Raw genomic sequence first — 21,041 nt, 5'->3', positions numbered from 1 at the left:
AATAATAATAATAATAATAATAATATTTGCTTTACGTCCCACTAACTACTTTTACGGTTTTTGGAGACGCCCAGGTGGCGGAATGTAGTCCCGCAGGAGTTCTTTCACGTTTCAGTAAATCTACCGACACGAGACTAACGTATTTGAGCACCTTCAAATACCCCGGGCCTGAGCCAGGATCGAACCTGCCAAGTTGGGGTCAGAAGGCCAGTGCCTCAACCGTCTGAGCCATTCAGCCCGACGGTAATGTACTATTATTATTATTATTATTATTATTATTATTATTATTATTATTATCATCATCATCATATTATTTATTTTTATATTTGCAATCGATGAAATTAAATTATGATTTCCTCCAGGAACATTATTATTATTATTATTATTATTATTATTATTATTATTATACAATTTTCCCACGAGAGCTGCAGGGTGCCGAAGGACAAATAGTAGCTGAATAAAAATAATAGATATAGATGAATGGATTAGCCATACATGAGACTGTATAAAGTTACATAAGAGTAGGCAAAAGAGTGAGGCACGTCAAACATTTGTCTGAGGACCGCAAATATGGTTCTTGAAGATCATGATATTGTTTTGAGATGAGATTATGACCGTAAAGAACAAGACATACATCCCAGGGAGGTTCGGGACACTCCAGTTAAAATATAATTTTAATCTTTTCATGGCAATTACTATAGCGTGGAACCAGAAGACGCTTCTGTAAATGCAGGTTTATAACTTGGAGGCATTTAATTCGTTCGCCGGGAGTGACAGGGATTTTAAAGAGATAATAGTTTATAAAGAAAACAATATAAGCCTTTTATATTCACGAATTTCCGTTTATAAAGCATACAACAAAATAAGGCTAATGTCAAGTTTCGACATAAATGGCAACCAAAAAATCCATAAATAATAACTTACCATTATGAAATTAGCAAGCCATAAAGTGGTATCAATAATCAACCCAATTCCGCAGACACTTCTGGAAATATTGCTCTTTAAATTTAATATCTACATTTTTAAAACTATTATTTCCTGGGGAAACCGAACAGATAGATCTCTGCTACGAACACAACCAATTTGTAAACAAAAAAGTGTAACTAATGTTAAAGAAAAAGCTGAAAATGAAAAAAAAAACCTGTCTTCATGAAGTTTTAGTGTAATATGAAAATGTAATATTCCATACACAAATAAATTGATAGGGAAAATAGCGGGACATTGTTAAGTGATTTTAATATTAATGTAACCAATATAATGTTTCCTAATCTAATGAGACTTGCAATATTAAATATGCTGCAACTATATGAACCATTAAAATCGACAGTACACATAAATACACACTATGTTTACCAAACTACCGAAAAACTAGCCCTTGTCTCCAATGAAAGGTCATACAGCCCGCTGATAACACGCAGATGACTACTGGTTAGATCCTTCGTTACACTTATATTAGTCACGCCGCTACGGGGAGAAACACGTGGTATTCCGTACTAGGAATGTTTTCAACATACTGCATTAGTTAAAAATGAAACAATCATTTTCATTTAAGTATCGAATGGGCCTACGTGACGAGTACCGGAAGCCCTATGGCAGAGTAGTGGCCTCGATTTGTTAACATTTTCAATGGTCACATTCACGAACACCACGATAAAAATAAAAGCTAACATGAATAACACTCACCCCATGATCTCGCATAGAATGGCAGGATTAGTAGCTGTAATAGGAATATTAACCAACACATCACGGTAGATCAGCTGCTACCAAGAACCCACGAACACAATCCACACAACTACCTTCATACACTCTCCCGCTCCACACCGATGGATTTGTACTAAAAATTCTAGCGACGGTGAGCCCCTCTATAATCACGTTGAAGCTGAGTGAAACGTACTGCCATCTATCGAGGATATGTCCTACTACGGGAAATAATCAATAACGCAGATTCTGAGGCACTTGTTTGCAAGTGGCGCTCCTAGTGGCTGGTGTTGTACACTTGTTGATGTTAATGTTTGTGTTGTATAAAATGTGAGTGAATGCGTTTAGGTTTCCGTAAAGTAGAATGAGTAGCTAACGTAATACTGTATGATTCAACGAATGTCGTAGGGCCAACAGGTAAATATACCGTTTATTGATGACTCACTTCAGGTATTTCCTTCTCTCAGGTTTTAAAGAGCATCTACCTGTTGTTTTGAAGTCCGAATTGAGGTTATGTTCTCTTCCTGTCAAACATTATTTTTGTTTATATTCTTACCATGTTTGTTTACTTCAAGTTAAACTTTATCGTGGTTTATATTTATAGGTTTGTCATGCACGTCATAATTTCTTTCTTATTTCTCAATAGTAGGAGCAGGCTTTTGAAATTAATGTAATCAATTTATCTTTCCTTAATAAGTTCTCTTGAACTGTTCCTTTCTTTTTTTGGCTCCAAATGTCTCTCTTGGAAAGTAACCTGTATTTTTTTCTATCAGGCCATCTTTTGTATCATTTCAAAGGATATATGCGTATCGACAGAAACTCTAAAATTGAACGATTGCATTTGTGTGATGTGATTCCCATACTTGCTCTGAGTAAGATACTCTTAATTTCTAATCTATACAGCGCGACACAAAGCAATATCTTTGTAATGAATTCTACTCTCATGATACTTTAATCTACCAACCTTTTAGCATGAGTGCTCATGCTGTTCCTCAGAGAGTACCACTTATATAGCCTTACCCTGGGTAATAATAAGGAATTACCCAACAGAGTAATTAAAATATGCGTAAAATATAATTTGCTCTGACGTGGTCATTAGCTTATGTTGATGGTCCCATTCTCTTCGACTGAGCGTAAAGTGTGTAATCCAGCAAAGTACATGTTGAGAGTGAAACTGAATAAAACAATGCATTTTCTTTCCATGCGTGTTCACCTGTTATATTTGTACAGTTTTTTATCCTTCTGTTTTGTACAGTTATTCAAGATGAAATTATCAGTATCGGTATGTACTTGAATTTTGGAAACAAGACCTCGTACGCAATAGCTTTCTTCATTTAATGAAGTGTCGTTATTCGAGACATGTAACATAAAGTGCGTGTACATGTGCTTGTGTGCATTTATTTAGTGAAGAAAAAAGTTATTTTTGAAACCACGTGTGACTGATGGAAGTGTCTGTATACGCCCGAGCATCATCAGAATGAACAGCTATAATGGTGAGTTATTTTCCTCATTCTCACAATTATCTCTTTACTGTTAAGTTTTCTCTGTGTTTGATTCAAACTGCGATCCCCACTTACAAGAAAGTGTATTTTTACCTCCTTATCGTCTTACAGTTATCAAATATGTACATATAGCAAAGTGTTCTTTTTTTTCTATTTCCACAACATTTTAAGTTTAATGGTTTCATTCATTCGTTTTGAGTTTGCCACACAAGTGCGCTGCTCTTCTAGTTGCTGTGCTCTTCCATAGAGAGCGCAGCGTACTACTCAATGTTGTAATAGTGCAACACTTGGGTTGTAGGTGGCTCTGGTATAACATCTTTCTTATGATAATCTTCTCCGTTTGGTCTTGCTCGTGACTCGTAGAGTGTGATTAAAGTCGAGTGTCCTCGATCAACACTGAGTATTGCCATTTAAGGTTACAAATCATTCTTGTATACTAAATCAGAACAATTTGCGTTCGGAAGAAAAACAAGCGAAGTTCATGGAGCGTAAATATTGTTTGATCTTATTAATCAGTATTACGTAGGCGACGGAATTAGTATCTTCAAATAGGATTGGAGGATGTGGAGTGGAGGCCTATTTACTACATGTAAACAGAGTAAGAGGCTATATTATACTGAATTATACCCACCATTGCATTTCATTTAATGTACTCGAGTTTGGTTTTAGTTCTGATTTGACCGAGCGATTTGGCCGTGCGGTTAGGGTCGCGTAGTTGTTACCTTGCATACGGGAGATGGTAGGTTCGAATCCCACCGTCGGAAGCCCTGAAGAATCACACTTTCAATCGCAAATCAGATTGCACCAAGTAATGAAGTAAAGAACTCAATGTACTGTCATGGGGATAAAAAGCCGGTGCGCACAGAACGCCGTATAGCACTCGTTTCTCATTTTCACACCAGACAAATTAATTAGGCCGCTTCCTTTCTTTTTCGTCGCCGATAACATTCGATGTGTTAGTGTAACGTTAAACCCTAGCAAAAACAAGTTCTAATTTGTGAATTGATTGCGAAGGGATAAATATTGCCACAGTTCTAAATGTATGGTTTTCCGTGGTTTCCCATTTTCACACCAGGCAAATGCTGGGGCTGTACCTTAATTAAGGCCACGGCCGCTTCCTTCCAACTCCTAGGCCTTTCCTATCCCATCGTCGCCATAAGACCTATCTGTGTCGGTGCGACGTAAAGCCCATAGCAAAAAAAAAGTTCTAAATGTAGGGACGCTTTGTGTGTGTGTGTGTGTGTGTGTGTGTGCGTGTGTGCGTGTGTGTGTGTGTGTGTGTTTTCTCGGCTAACACTTTAAATCATAAAATCAGCCCTGAAGATGGTTTTCTGTGGTTTCCCATTTTCACACCAGGCAAATGCTGGGGCTGTACCTTAATTAAGGCCACGGCTGCTTCCTTCCCACTCCTCGGCCTTTTCGTATCCCATCGTCGCCATAAAACTTATCTGTGTCGGTGCGACGTAAAGCAAAGAGAAAAAATATCCTAAAATACAATTGCCTGGAAAGAATAACTAGCAGTAATATCACAGTAGCCCATGCCTGCATGAAAAGCACTTTGAATCATAAATCAAATACCAAGTCACGAAGTAAAGAACTCGATATACTGTACTGTCATGGTGATTAAAAGGAAAATAGAAAAAGCCGGTGCGCACAGAATGCCGTATAGCACTTGCCGCTTCACTGAAAGGCATAGGCTTGTAGCATCTTTACCATATTACCAGCTTCGTCTTTTATATGAATTTGTAGTAAATACTGATAATAATAACTGATAATAATAATAATAATAATAATAATAATAATAATAATAATAATAATAATAGTAATAATAATAATAATAATAATAATAATGGCTTTGTCCGCCTCTGTGGTGTAGTGTTTAATAATAATAATAATAATAATAATAATAATAATAATAATAATAATAATAATGGCTTTGTCCGCCTCTGTGGTGTAGTGGTTAGTGTGATTAGCTGCCACCCCCGGAGTCCCGGGTTCGATTTCCGGCTCTGCCACGAAATTTGAAAAGTGGAACGAGGGCTGGAACGGGGTCCACTCAGCCTCGAGAGGCCAAATGAGTAGAGGTGGGTTCGATTCCCACCTCAGCCATCCTGGAAGTGGTTTTCCATGGTTTTCCACTTCTCCTCCTGCCAAATGCCGGGATGGTACCTAACTTATGCCCACGGCCGCTTCCTTCCCTCTTCCTTGTCTATCCCTTCCAATCTTCCCATCCCCCACAAAGCCCCTGTTCAGCATAGCAGGTGAGGCCGCCTGGGCGAGGTACTGATCATTCTCCTCAGTTGTATCCCCTGACCCATTGTCTCATGCTCCAGGACACTGCCCTTGAGGCGGTAGAGGTGGGATCCCTCGCTGAGTCCTAGGGAAAATCCAAACCTGGAGGGTAGACCGATTAAGAAGAAGAATACTGGCTTTACGTCCCACTAACTACTTTTACAGTTTTCGGAGACGCCGAGGTGCCGGCATTTAGTCACACAGGAGTTATTTTACGTACCAGTAAATCTACCGATACGAAGGTGGCGTATTTGAGAACCTTTAAATATCACCGGACTGAGCCAACCTGCCACTTTGGGATCAGAAGGTCAGCGCCACAACCGTCTTGAGCCACTCAAGCCGGAATCCTACATATTTATCGCTAGACCTAATTTTCTTTAACAGTACCTTGTTATAACAACAGTCAACACGTCCTTTCGAAGAGTTTATGGTAAGTATATTTCTTCCCTTCGTCCACTGCACTTGTTTTTGAGAAAAGAGTCTTGTTGCTGCCCTGTTGCTGCAAATATATTCTTGCGCCATCTTCACAATCTCTGCAAACTGTTCTTCACTTTTTGGCTTGGCTCCCATCATATGAAGTGACACATTTCTTCAAAACAAAAAACTGATCCAAACATTTACGTACTGTCTTTCCAACAGAAAATGTATTTTTTTAAATATTTTATTAAGAGTTGTATTTCTATGAAACGAAGTCCTTTGAAACAGGACAGTTCATTAAATAGTTCTACCAACACATTAAAGCAGGTTATGAAGTACAGAAAATCAGAGCATTTCCAAAAATGTATGCGCATGGCTATTTTTATTGTCATAAAACGGACATGTCAGCATAAATGCTCACGTATAGTAACCCAACATAAGTTAATAGTCTATAATGAATATACCATATGCGGTATGTAGATTGTACTCTAGCACACACAAAAAGGCCGGCAAAGAAGTATTTAATTTTATACATTCTCGAAACGCGAGGATAATCGTAAACTGTGGATAGCCGGTGTCCGAAGAGATGATACTTGGAATCCTACCACCTTCACAGTATGTTCATCCTATTGCAACTGTCCTTGAATACTCACAGCACACAATCTGTTCATGTTCATGATAACAAACTACCCACCCATAAGATCCTACAACATGGATAGGTCACTAAATCTGACACATCAACACCCATGTTGGTGGGGCAGTAGAATGACATCCGTGGTAAGTTATCCCCTGTCTGTCTTAAGATGTGAGTTAAAGGAGACTCAGGGGCTCATAAGTTGGGAGTTGTGGGTTGGCAACCATGGGTCTCTTAGCTGAGTCCTGGCATTGCTTCCATTTGTGCCAGGCTCCTCATTTTCATCTCTCTTATCCGACTTTCCTTGGTCAACTCTTGTTCTTTTCCGGTCCCGACGGTATTAGGTTTGCAAAGACTAGGGAGTCTTTCATTTTCAAGCTCTTCGTGACCCTTGCCATTCTTTAGCCGTTAGCTTCATTTTTCGAAGTGTTGGACCCCTACCATTATTTCTCTGAGATTAGTGTCAAAAGAGGATGGTTGCCCAGTTGTACTTCCTATTAAAACAATAATCATCATCACCCCCAACCAAATTACATCTAGCTACTGTAGATGTTAGAATATTACGTAGTCGGCGTGGTGAGTCTCTAGTCATCGTGCTTCACTTTAATAATCTAATTCCCTTCCTCGGATATCACGGAGGTTTTCGGAAAGTATATTCGAGCTGAATTCTCAGTAGCCAATTTGCTGTAAAAAACTAACTCAAAATCAATCTAGAAAAGACCAAAAGCATTGTAAAAGTACAACAAAAACTTGAATCGTTATTAGGAATGATGATCTAACTGATGTCTTATGTCTTATGGGTCAGAAGTTGTACTGACTATAACAGTCGAACATCTACGCAAGTAGCGGCCTCTAAATCATCGGGGCCAGAGAAATTACGCTGTTGCCAAGGTTGGCGTAGAAATGTCCGATTGAACACACCATTTCGGAACGCAGGGCAGTTCGTTCTCTCCTGATGTTATTTCCAACATTTTTACTAAACAAAATATACTACAAGCTCCAGAAAAGATCACTGAGTTCAGTGGTATAAATTAGTATCCATACAAACTACTTTCAATAATTGAATCGGTTATTTGAGAAAGCACACATGTCCACTACTACTAGTTTTGAGAAAAGTGGAAAAAAATGTCTACAGCTTCTAATGTTTGGAGTTTTCATACCAATTACTTATCAGATCTTTGTAATAATTCTGATCATTTTTGAAATAAAACTCTTTTTTAAAAAAAGGAGTGATATGGGCACTAAAAGTTACTGGACATGCGTGATTTCTTAAATAAATAAACTGATAGCAAAGAAAAAAATCATAACGAAAAGAGGTTATTTAATGCTTACCAACATTTAAGCACACTACATACCGCACTTTAATTATGTAATTAAGTTTCATCTTTAAATTTCCATTCGTACAACAACATTAAAAATTCAGAATATTTTCCAAAATTGTCCGTCTTAATAATATCACTTATTACTTATTACAGTTACTCAGGGACATCCTCACTGTTAACAATATTGCTAAGATCATTAATAGTGGCGCTCACGATTCCTGCTGTCTTCTAGCCCGTAAACACACATCTCGTGATATACCCCGGTTTAGGGAGAGGGACCGATGCCTTTCAGAATTGTAGTAAATGTGAAGGGATGCATAAAACTGGATCGCAAGGGACTGGTGGACCACCCGGTATAGCTAACAGTCTTATTCTATTGCCTTTATTGACCCACAATCAATGCAGGAATTAAAATATTTCTCTTAATGCAGCTACATTATTTTCGCGACGTGCTACACAATTACTAACGGAATAGGAAAGATCAGTAGCGCGGTCCCTCGACGAGTGAACCCAGCACGCACCGCAGTCCTGCTTAGCCAAGCACGTCAGTTCAAACATGCGGACTTTTAGCGTTTTCTGCAGGTCGCCTGAGTTAATTTTCGAAAGAAATGTCTTGGCCATTATGTTATTCTTGGCTCATTTAACGTGTGTGCAGAATTTGCGTAAGATCCGTGATTCCCCGTTACGCGCCCTTCCCTTGTTAGTGCTCAAAGGCTTGGTCTTGATCGATTTAAGTATTAGCAAGATACAGTAACTACCCAAAGCAGCTCATGAAGTAAGGATGTAGCTGCTGAATGATTGCCCAAATGTACTCGAGATACCTCCACAGTCACCAGACTTACATGCGATAGAATATCTATGACAGTACTTGAAATTAGCTGTAAGAAAGTACCAGATTTCGAACAATGATTGTCTGAAAACGGCTTTATGTGAAGAATGGGAGAAAATAGATCAACCTTATTGCAGAAAGTTGGTACAATCTATGCTTAACCGTTTGAGAGTCGTGAAAACTGCTAAAGAGTACCGTACAAAGTACTGGCTCTTAAAAACTTTGTCTTATTAGAGATTGCTACCGGGCGAGTTGGCCGTTCGGCTAGGGGCGCGCGGCTGTGAGCTTGCATCCGGGAGATAGTGAGTTCGAATCCCACTGTCGGCAGCCCTGAATATGGTTTTCCGTGGTTTCCCATTTTCACACCAGGCAAATGCTGGGGCCACGGCCACTTCCTTCCAGCTCCTAGGCCTTTCCTATCCCATCGTCGCCATAAGACCTATCTGTGTCGGTAAAACCACTAGCAAAAAAAGTGAGATTGCTAAGGAACCACTTGAAGGTGTTCGAGTTTGACTTTGACCTGACCGGGCGAGTTGGCCGTGCGGTTAGGAGCGCGCAGCTGTGAGCTCGCATCCGGGAGATAGTGGGTTCGAACCCCACTGTCGGCAGCCCTGAAGATGGTTTTCCGTTGTTTCCCATTTTTACACCAGGCAAATGCTGGAACTGTACCTTAATTAAGGCCACGGCCGCTTCCTTCCCATTCCTAGGCCTTTCCTGTCCCATCGTCGCCAGGAGATCTGTCTGTGTCGGTGCGACGTAAAGCAACTAGAAAAAAAACTTTGACCTGTTTCGTGCATCTTTAAGAATAACATACCGTATTGATTTTATTTGTAATTATAAGAAATAGGAGTTTATTTTGTACCTTAGTAGAGAAATGTGTATTTGTTAAATCAGAGCCCACCGAACTCTCTCAGCAACCCTGAAGATGGTTTTCCGTGGTTTCCCATTTTCTCATCAGAAAAATGCTGGGCTGTACCTTAATCAAGACTACGGTCTCTTCCTTCCCACTGCTATCCCTTTCCTACCCCGTCGGCTCTATAAGACCTTTCTGTTTCGGTGCGACGTAAAGCAAATTGTAAACAAGAAAATAACCGGACCAAGACCAAAATAAAGTAACAGCTTTTTTGTTTAATCTAAGTAAACGCTTTCTCCTAGTGTATGAGTTTCATTTTGACTCATTGTTGATGATCTGTGCAAAACATATTATACGTAGGCCCTAAATGAGATTTTAGAAAATGCTGGAAACATCGTTCAGGAAAAGTAGAATCCCGTGGGGATGCAAGTGCGACACGCAATTTTCGGAGATTTGACAGAGGTATACTTATTTGTTTATTGGAGTTAGAAGGAAAAAAAAAAACGTAGAAACACAAATGACAATCTTAAATCAAGTCACACCACGGTAGAATCAGTGACGTGCAACCTCAACAGTGTTCGGTGTCGCAGGGAGAAGCTGTTCTATTGTACAAGATTTTAGGCACAGCAAGTAATCCAGTAGATGTTCCATGGTCTGGGGTTCCCCGCAGTCGCAGTTAACGTTGTCGACAGGGAAGTGTAATTTCTGGATGTTGCTTGTAGATCTTCCAACTCCAGAATGAAGACGATTAAGTGATTTCCACACAATCCAAGTTTGTTCTTGTCCAGCTGGGAGGCTTTCCGAAGCGCGAGGCCAGATAGAGTTATTCTCGAGTCGAGAAAACCACATTTGTTTTCTTGCTGTAGCCGATGTAGTTTGCAAGACTGCAGTGGTTTTCAGGAAGCTTCTCCTAGATCTCAGTCTAGGGGTAGCTGGTACATAACTATATAGCGGAGTGGAATTGCTGATGACCCTGCTTAGTTCTCTCTGCATTGGCAGCTACCTCACGACGAATATGTGATGGTGCTATCCCCGCAAGCTGGTAGAGTTTTACAAGAGGTGTAGGCCTCAGACAACCTGTAACAAACCTACATGTTTCAGTGAGCGCTTTGTCAGCTTTTTGCGTGGGTAGATTTGTATCAAACTGGGCAGGTATATTCTGCAGTACTGTGATATAATGCAAGAGCTGTCGTTCTTAGGGTGAATGGTTGAGAGCCCCACGTGCTACCAGTAATTTTACGAAGGACGTTATTCCTAACTTCCACCTTCAGCCTCGTATTCTGACAATGTGATTGTAAGTCAGAGTACGATCGAGAGTGATTCCCAGATATTTTGGATGACGCATGTTTACTGAACGTAATCCTTGCCATGAGAGTCCTATCGCGTCCACACGATGCATGCTGAAGTGTACGCCTCTTGGAGTAAAAGCGCACGGACTGTACGTACGTACATCGTAGCGTGCGCATTGGACGTGTCCACATAGTGCCAAAAGTTGCCAGATGTATCGTGATGAGCGATGCGAACGCTGTCACGTGTGCGGATATTTGTTCTGCTCATTTGATAATAAAGCGAGCAGGAGATACGAAAATCGCTGTGAAAAGGAAGAGATTATGAGTTAAGAATTCATTTAATAATAATAATAATGATAATAATAATAATAATAATAATAATAATAATAATGGTATTTGCTTTACGTCCCAGTAACTACTTTTTAAGGTCTTCGGAGACGCCGAGATGCCGGAATTTAGTCCCGCAGGAGTTCTTTAATGTGCCAGTAAATCTACCGACACGGGGCTGTCGTATTTGAGCACCTTCAAATACCACCGGACTGAGCCAGGATCGAACCTGCCAAGTTGGGGTTAGAATGCCAGCGCCTTAACCGTCTGAGCCACTCAGCCCGGCAAGAATTCCTTTAGGACGAACAGAAATATACTACTACTACTACTACTACTACTACTACTAGAATGCGGGACACGAATGTGTGTGAAGCTGGAATCAGGCTTGTCGTTACTTTATGGTTTCTTGCTACAAGAGATTCGTACTCCAGTTTGCAATTATTAGTTTCAGCTTATGTACAGTATATGCCAGAGCTTCTGATATGTGACTAAGATGCCTCTTTAAAATATCTAAAAATATGCATTGCATCAATCTTCCCTGAAGTAGTGAAATCAATTTCTGCAGTATGCAAAGGGAGGTAAGGTTGACAGCAAATAATACATATTTCATTTTGTTTTTATTATTTCTATCCGGATGAGTTATTCATGTTAATAGCTCACAGTAAAATACTAGAAAAATATAAATATCTATAACAAACTCCATTGTAGAAAATGGATTCCTTGCGGATAACATGACACTAAACTTCATGTAGTCGTAATTCTGTTACTCCAGTTCTTCTTGTAATATGTAGACATGTGTTTCTGTTGAGAGGAATTAGCAATAGAGTAACAAGGAATGTTATTTCAAGTTCAAATAACATTATTTTGTTCTAAACCTTCCACAACACATCGTATGACCGGTAGCCTTCAATAAATTGCAACTATCGAAAGACATTTCTATGTTGTGCTGTGCTGTGTTGTGCAAGAGTTGCTACCGTGTTGAAAATGCGAATAACGCACGAGATGCATACCTGATGATGCTTGTTGTTTAAAGGGGCCTAACATCTAAGATCATCGGCGCAAGAGATACCTACTAGCTGCGGAAATGTAAGCAACACAGTGCGCGCAATGGATTTCCGGGAAAAAGCTCATGAAGCAAGGCCATTCCTTACTTGCCTTTCTCCTTGAGCTGAGGGCATGCGTTACAGCGCACGCAAAAATGCAAAATAAATTCCTAGAGATTTTTCCTCCCACTACATAAGGATTATATAATAATAAAGCACTAAATAATAAAGCAAGCAAGATATTTTTGTAATAAAACAACTGCACTGTAATTCTAAACTGCGCTTAGATGTATCTTAGTTACAATAGGTTACATGAAACAGCAGAAATATAGTTAAAACTAAAGGGGCCTAACATCTAAGATCATCTGCGCAAGAGAGATACCTACAAGCTGTGGAAATGTAGGTAAGCTTTTACCTACAAGCTAACGGAAATCAAAACTACCCTTGATTGCTGAATGATCTAAGATGAAAACTACGAAGTACGAGACTTGGAAGTACAAATAATCGGAATTCAGTAATCAGCTGATTATTATTATTTTTGTTTTCTTGACTACCCTATACTCTTCTCTCTCGTTCGTATACCAACAGTGCAATATTTAAATACGAAGAGCAGCAGTAACCAACAAGATGGCTCTGCAACAATCCAATAACTGTGAACTATTTTGCCAGTGAAATCGCGTATATTCTCTTGACTTAAAAAATTAATCACAAGCGCATCGTGTTATTTAATTCATGAAATAATTACATTCCTGAGTGTTTGAACGGATCTTGAATATCTGTACGAAATCACTGAAAACTTGTAAGATTCCATCAATGAACCAGAAGTCATGTGAAAGAGTTTCGAATATTATGTTTTTTTTCTAGGACAAGATGACTAAAATAAGTTGATCTTAAAGAATAAAAGCTGTCATATCTGTGTACTTCTATTTCGGCTAGTGCAGAAAGAAGACTGGAGAATCTGGCAAAACCATGAGACAGTGGTAAAGAACCCATTTAGAAGACCAGATTCCGACACTCGGTCCTTGTAAGGCGCCCAGTACACGTACAGTTTCGCCTTCCGATTAGCGAAAGCTGACAGACAAAACTGACGTGTATGGTGTGGCCGACCGACCAATCGTTCGGTCTATTGGACTGTGAGAATTCCGTCAGTTCTAACAGCAGGATTTGGCGCTTGACAGGCGGAACGGATGTGTATCGGGGAAATCACGGCTGACCTGCAGACAAATACTGTGTCAGTCAGTCTTGTCTCCGCGTAGATAGTGAAAATATTGCCTTCCTCCCGCATTGCAGTCATGGCTGTGAGGTCAAAAAACTTTTTATTGATGGATTCATATATCGCCTTTCGCTGTGGAAAGTAAAAAAAGTATATTCATCCATACGTAAACAATTTTGCAAATATTGTTGGGTACATTTGTAGCTCTTTGCAACAAATTTATTTGGGTGTAATTATTCTGTTTCAACCACTCTTTGTCAACAAGTTCTGGACATTAAACCTTCTGGTAAGAATAGACTTCGTATCGAGACCTTATCCGGAATAGCAGCAAACAAGCTAGTTGAATCAAACTTTTTGAAGGAAAAACACCTTGATGTCTATATTCCCAGCAGTGTTGTGCACAGGCTCGGGATTATCAGAAATGTAGACACGACATTTAGTGAAGATGAAATTCTAAAGGAAATTCAGAGTGCTATTCCCATTTCCCAAGTGAAACGATTTACAAAGAATCTTCCCAATGGAGACACGCGACCAATTCCAGTCTGCCTCATAACATTTTGTGCCCAACACCTACCACAACATATTTATATCCTAGGAACACGGTGCGAAGTTCAACCTTACATCTTTCCAGTGATGCTATGTCACCGATGTTTAAGATATAACCATTCATTATCTCAGTGCAGAGGACAGCAACGCTGCAGTAGGTGTGCGAGACCCCATGACGTAAGAACTTGCACTGACACTGCACCACAAACATGCATGTATTGCCACGGTCCACACTTAGCCACGGATAGGGAGTGTCCCGAGTACAAGAAATGGTCCGAAATCAAATACCTTATGGCTCAGAATAATGTATCTCAAGATGTAGCAATCAAAATGTACCATAACAGAAATTATTCTACTGCTGTACTGGCCCCGTCTTTCAATTGGCAAAGCAGGGAAGAATTCCCTCCTCTCTCACAATCAGCGGTCCCGTCCCCAGCGGACTTTCAGCCACATCTACCATGCACGGATATCCCGCCGGCTAACATGCAGCCTCGGTATCCAGAACAGGTTTCTCAGCCAGTAAACAACTTGACCAACACGTCGTTAACCTCACAGCACTATCAACAACAAATAATGCCTCCTCAAAGACAACAAACGCCGATGAGAGTACATCCTCGCATACCACAGCAATTGCAACGGCCCCAGAGACTTCCTCCCCCATCTACACCGCAACCAAATTATCCATCGATTCAACAACGTCAGTATATTCCCCCACATTTGCCTGTAACACCAACCGCCTCCCAAAATTATGAGCATTTGATCGGAAAGATATTTAACCTTATCATGCTCCTCCTTACTCAAGCTCAATCTGCAACGCCCGAGGCCTTTAACCCGGCTATAATACATAACATGATCGCAAGTATATTTACTTCAGGTAATGAATAAAATACTCCAATGGAACGCACGTTCCGTACTTGCGAATAAAGAGACCTTACGAAGAGTTTTATACACTGAAGGTATTGATTTCGCCACCTTGAGTGAAACCTGGCTTAAGAACGATTCTAACCTAACCATTCCTGGCTATCATGTCATCCGACAGGACCGAGAAGACGGATATGGAGGGGTAGCAATATTAATAAAGAATACAATTCCATACGTAGAAGCAGTTATTGATCACTCGCAGATTGCAAGTTTTCAGGCCGTTGCCGCAAGAGTTCGCATTAACAACCAGAATATTACATTAGTCTCATTATATAGCCCACCACGAACAAAAATTCAGCTTCAAGAATGGTATCGGCTTACGCAACAGATAGAGCCACCTTTTCTCTTTTGTGGTGATTATAACGCACATAGCACAACGTGGGGTTGCGAGATAAATGATACATATGGTGATGCTGTCTTACAAATAGTGGATGAGTTCAATTTATTTGTGTTAAATTATGGATCGGCTACCCTGTTACCAGTACCGGGACAACGTCTCTCCGCTGTCGACCTAACCATTTGTTCTTCTAATATCTCATCTGATTTTCATTGGAAAATCTTGCCGTATCCAATGGGTTCTAATCATTATGCTATCATCATTTCGCCTGTTTTACCATTTCGTTCTTCACCGGTCAAACCCACTATTAAATGGAACGTCCAAAACGCTGACTGGGTCAAATACAGAAGGGTGATAGACGCAAATATACACTCTGTGTTACATCAAAAAACCACGCTTGATAAATACAACGCCTTCGTACACACCATTAATTTAGCTGCCGCCATATCCATTCCTGAACGAAAACAAACCAACATCTCAAAAAGATTCCCTGATCTATGGTGGAATTCCGAATGCAGTCGACAGATAGCTAAGAAAAATCAGGCCCTCAGCAAGTTAAAGCGAGCAACTACAATGGAAAATTTCCTCATTTACAAGAATATAGATGCAGCAGTCAAACGCTTTCTGAAAAGGGTAAAGAAGAATAGCTGGCGATCTTATTGTGAAAAACTGACCAAGGATACACTCCTATCGCAAATATGGTCGATGGTTAACAAAATGAAGAAAAAAAACGCCAACCCCTAAAGCACTTAAATGTTGGGCAGAAGAGTTTTCAGATCTTATTGCTCCACCTACGACCTCACTTCATCCAAAACAACGTCCACCGTTCGAACTTTCCCGGCCTACGCAAGATGTTCTCACATCACCTTTCACGCTACATGAATTAGAACAAGTTTTAAAAACTACTGCTAACTCTGCGCCTGGATATGACCATACACATTACTGCATGCTTTCTAACTTATCTCGCAATGCTAAGGAAATATTGCTCTTACTTTTCACATGTATTTGGAATGAAACCAATTTTCCCGACGACTGGACGAAGCAGATTATTGTCCTAATTTTAAAACAAGGTAAAGAAGCTGCTTCTTACAGACCCATCGCTCTATCTTCATGCATAGCTAAAACTTTTGAACGGCTGTTGAAACTAAGACTGGAGTGGTGGTTAGAGTTTCACAATTTATTGCCTCGATCTCAATATGGGTTCCGGAAAAGTCGTTCTACTTACGACCATCTTAGCATTCTGACTACGGACATTGAACATACATTTCTAAACCACGGTTACCTTACCGCCATATTTCTCGATATATCTGGGGCATATGACAGCGTTAGTATACAAGTACTTTCTGAAAAGCTACATGACCTTGGTCTTCCCGAAATATACGTGCGAGGTATATATAACTTATTTTTCCGGCGGACAATCTATATTCGAACCCAAGATAACACCTTGTATGAGCCCAGACTAGTAACAAAAGGACTCCCTTAGGGTGCTATACTGAGTCCTTTACTGTATGCCATCTACAGTACACTGCAGATCTCGATCACATGTTTAAACAAACAGTCAAAGTTCTTCAGTATGCAGACGACGTATGTATCTACGCATCATCGCAATCTCTTTGGTTAACATGTTTATGGCTAGATGACGCTGCAAGGAAACTCCACGCCTGGACATTGCAAACAGGTCTTAATTTATCCCCAACAAAATCCTCTATTATTGTATTCACTCGAAAGCAATTCCACTCAATATCACCATCTGTACATCTTGGGCCATACTCCTTCCCTTTACGGACTTAAGCCAAGCTACTAGGCTTACACCTCGATAGTAAACTTACATGGAGAACCCACGTCGAGTACCTGGCAACTAAAGTGGGCCGAACGTTAAACATAATCAGAGCATTATGTCGAGTATGGTGGGGAGCTGACCCATCTGTCCTATTACTATTATATAGATCGTTAATCCGATCTGTACTAGATTATGGCTGCATCTTTTTCGGCAACGCACCGCAGTATGTTCTTCGAAAACTAGATGTCCTGAAGTTCCGCGCACTCAGAATATGTCTCGGAGCCATGAACTCAAGTCCTACTAACGCACTACTGGTAGAGGCTAAAGAAATGCTCCTTCAGATAAGACGAGATCTGCTTGCCAACAACTTTCTTCTGCAACGCTCGTCCATAACTAGCCACCCTATAACATCTAAACTGCGCCGCCTCCTTCCACTGTGTGATAGAGGAACAAACAGAAGACTACGGACACCTCTATTGGTCAAAAGTATCAAGAAATTGCAGCACATCTTACCTCTTACTCTTCAAGATACATCACTTCCAGTATTTCGACAGAGGTATGAACTTTCAGTATTTCAACCATCCACATTTCATCTTCCAGATTTTATAATCTGCAATACCAATATCAACGAAAAAGTAACAAATTTTATCGATGCATATTGGGGCAGTTATACTAAAATATATACAGATGGGTCTAAGACCAATGAAGGAGTCGGATATGCGTACTACCGCCCTGCACTCAACACTAGCAAAATGTTCTCACTTCCCCACGAAGCTTCAATATTCACAGTTGAAATACTTGCCATTAAATCAGCCATCACATACGGCGTCCAGCACTTCAGCAGTATATTAATTCTCACGGACTCCAAGAGTGCACTTCAAAAACTAGAACAACCAGGCAGGAACACGCGTTCGAATAAATACATCATGGACATCCTAAGTTGCATATACCAAGCTAAGGAAAACGGAAAAGAAGTTCATCTTATGTGGATCAAAGGTCACACTGGAATTATACACAATGATACCGTAGACCAACTGGCAAAGCAGAGCATTACAGAAGGCCAGTTCCAAGCACTACGCCTACCATACACGGACTTCCAAAGCCACATCAAGAAACAGGCTTACAAAGAATGGTCAAATTACTGGGCAACAACTCAACGCATCAAAGGCAAGCATTACGCTGCTATCCAGAGACACATCCCACAGAAACCATGGTTCAGTCTACTATCTCTCACTCGCCGCCATATGATATCAATTATCAGAATGCGACTTGGACACGCATCTTACCCCAGTCATCTGTTCAGACTCAAAGTCATAGACTCCCCAAATTGTCCCTCTGACCCCAATCAAGAAGCAGACCTCAACCATACAATTTTAGGATGCACTAGATACAAACCACAAGTGACCAATTTATATCAAACGCTTATACAACTGAAAGTTCCACTTCCCACCTCCGTTTCGTCGTTGTTCAGCAGCTATGACATCCGTATATATCAAGCAATAGCCAAATTTTTAAGTGAAGCCAATTTAACACTGTGATATGTTTGTTCTGTAGTCTGCAGTTAAACTGTTCTCATCCAACCAAAGTTCCCGTACCGTGGCTTTCCATCACCAATTAGTCACAATGCCATGAACGGTCCATGTTGTAAAGATGTTGCTCTTTGACTTTCCTGTTTTCTAAATGTACAGAGCTGGCAGCATGGTCTTACGGACCAAATGCCAAAATGTAAATTTAAAAAAATAAAAAAACACTCTTTCCTTCACACTCTGCATAGTTTCTGTTCTCTCTTCTGTAAGACGCATCCAGTCGATGCTTATACAAGTTTCATCTACTGATGACACTTTTCCCTCGGAAAATGTGTACACTTATACACTCAACCAGATTGCAGGGCAGACTGTATGTGTGTGGCGAGGAGCTGGGACAGGTGGAACTATTATTATTATTATTATTATTATTATTATTATTATTATTATTATTATTATTATTATTATTATTATTATTTACAAATACATCGTAAGTGGGAAATATCCCGGTGGCAATGGTCACCTACAGTAGTGTAATAATAAGATAAAGTTAAAACATAATTACCCAACAACAGTTGTCTCGGTTCGGCCTGTCATTTCAAATTGAAGATGAAACTGTACGTGTATGGGGGCCCTTAGGGCCGATATTAAAGGAACGTTAAACGAGCATCTCTATACCAGCTGAATAGTAGATAATTTGTAATAGCCTATTATTTCATTCCATTCCCAACTCTCGTCTGTTGTTATCTCATGATCATGATAGTCATTCTTCTTTTAACAGCTGCACAGCGATCTCTAGTCGTGGCCTGGTCTACACTATGTAGCAACGTCGCGATGCGAGGTGTTCGCCTTTCTGGAACTAGACACAGATGGGGTAAAATTAAGGCCCAGCTATTTTTATTTCAAAACAGCGATGAATGATTGTTGACGTGCATCACTGAGAACAGTGTCTTGGAAGCTGAAACGTAATATTTAAGAACTCAATCAATAAAACAAATACGCACACTGTCATTAAGTAGCGTAGCCAGGATCGGCCGGTGGTGGTGGTGGTGGTGGGGTGGGGTTTGAAAATCCACAGCCTGTTTCCAGTCAATTGACCGGGTCAGGGATGGAATGAATGAAGCCCCCATCTAGCGGCGAGGATAGGAAATGTGCCGGCTGCCGAACCCTGTCGCACTCCTCTGGGGAAATGATAAATGACTGATAGATGAAATGAAATGTGAATGGAGAGTGTTGCTGGAATGAAAGATGACAGGGAAAACCGGAGTACCCGGAGAAAAACCTGTTCCGCCTCCGCTTTGCCCAGCACAAATCTCACATGAAGTGACCGGGATTTAAACCACGGTATCCAGCGGTGAGAGGCCGGCGCGCTGCCGCCTTAGCCACGGAGACTTCGGGGTGGGGGTTATAGTTACAAAATTATGATGGAAAACACACTGAAGGTGTGTATGTGGTGCGCGCATGCATGGCTTGTCATTATAAGGACACCGACAAGTGAATTTTGTTGATATTCAGACTATAGTACACTACATCATCTTACATTAAAATACAGAACAAGAACAATACGATCAAGGCCAAAAGTTTTACAGCGAATGGTATGTTCAGTTTACGATCTAAAATCCAACTTTCAAGGGTTCTTAGAAAAATAGATTCAACAGATCTGTTGGTTTTACAATTATGTCTATGAATGTTTGTTCAGTTTATTGTTTTTACAATTTGCTTTACGTCACACCGACACAGATGGGTCTTATGGCGACGATGGGAGAGGAAAGAGCTAGGAACGGGAAAGAAGCGGCTGTGGCTTTAATTAAGGTACACCTCCACTATTTGCCTGGTGTGAAAATGGGAAACCACGGAAAACCATCTTCAGAGCTGCTGACAGTGCGGTTCGAACTCACTATCTCCCGGATGCTAGATTAACCGGAATAGGTCGTCCTCTTCTTCGTTTTTGTTGTGTTTTTTTGCGGTGTTTTACCGTCGGACTAACACGTAGAAGGTTTTCGGCGACGCAAGGATGGGAAATTGATAGGATTGGGATGGTAACGGCCGTGGCCTTAAGGTACAGCCCCAGTGTGAAAACGGGAAATCAAGGGAAACCATCTTCAGGGTTGCCGACGATGTGATTTGAACCTATCATCTACCGAATGCAAGGTTACTGCTATGTAACTCAAACCGCGTGGCCACCTTGCTCGATGATGATGATAAGAAGAAGAAGAAGAAGAAGAAGAAGTTACAATATAACAATATATACACTACATATCAGTTATGTTACATTAATGGCTGATAGGAAATAATATTATCGTACTCGTAGATACCTATTACACATTGCACTGCTACAGGTTATTTTTTGCAACCTAATGCTTCCTATGATGCTGCTTTCATCTCATTTGCTGAACCAAAATGATGTCCCTTCAGATGCTTCTTAATACTTACTAAAAATATACAGTATAGTCGCAGAGGGTTAAGTCCGGCGAATAGGTAGGTTAATGAAGCCCAGAATTTCCATGTTTGACGA

At 40.4% G+C, this 21,041-nt stretch overlaps 1 protein-coding gene across 2 annotated transcripts in view; it reads right to left on the bottom strand.

The window, feature by feature from the left end:
• Nucleotides 1-21,041, bottom strand: part of cue (Protein cueball) — a 288,549-nt gene that overhangs the window by 195,422 nt on the left and 72,086 nt on the right. The window contains exon 1 of one of the 2 annotated variants that reach the window (XM_067145634.2): nucleotides 1,684-1,814. The exons of the other annotated variant lie outside the window; for it this stretch is intronic. Within the exon in view, the coding sequence (XP_067001735.2) occupies nucleotides 1,684-1,744 (61 nt within the window). The 5' untranslated portion in view covers nucleotides 1,745-1,814. Of the gene's footprint in view, nucleotides 1-1,683; nucleotides 1,815-21,041 lie in introns of those variants that run through there. 2 annotated transcript variants of the gene reach the window in all.

This window comes from Anabrus simplex, chromosome 4, assembly GCF_040414725.1.
Source record: "Anabrus simplex isolate iqAnaSimp1 chromosome 4, ASM4041472v1, whole genome shotgun sequence".
Taxonomy (NCBI): Eukaryota; Metazoa; Arthropoda; class Insecta; order Orthoptera; family Tettigoniidae; genus Anabrus; species Anabrus simplex.
Note: the sequence above shows the minus strand (reverse complement) of the source record. Positions and strands in the feature narration are given on the sequence as shown.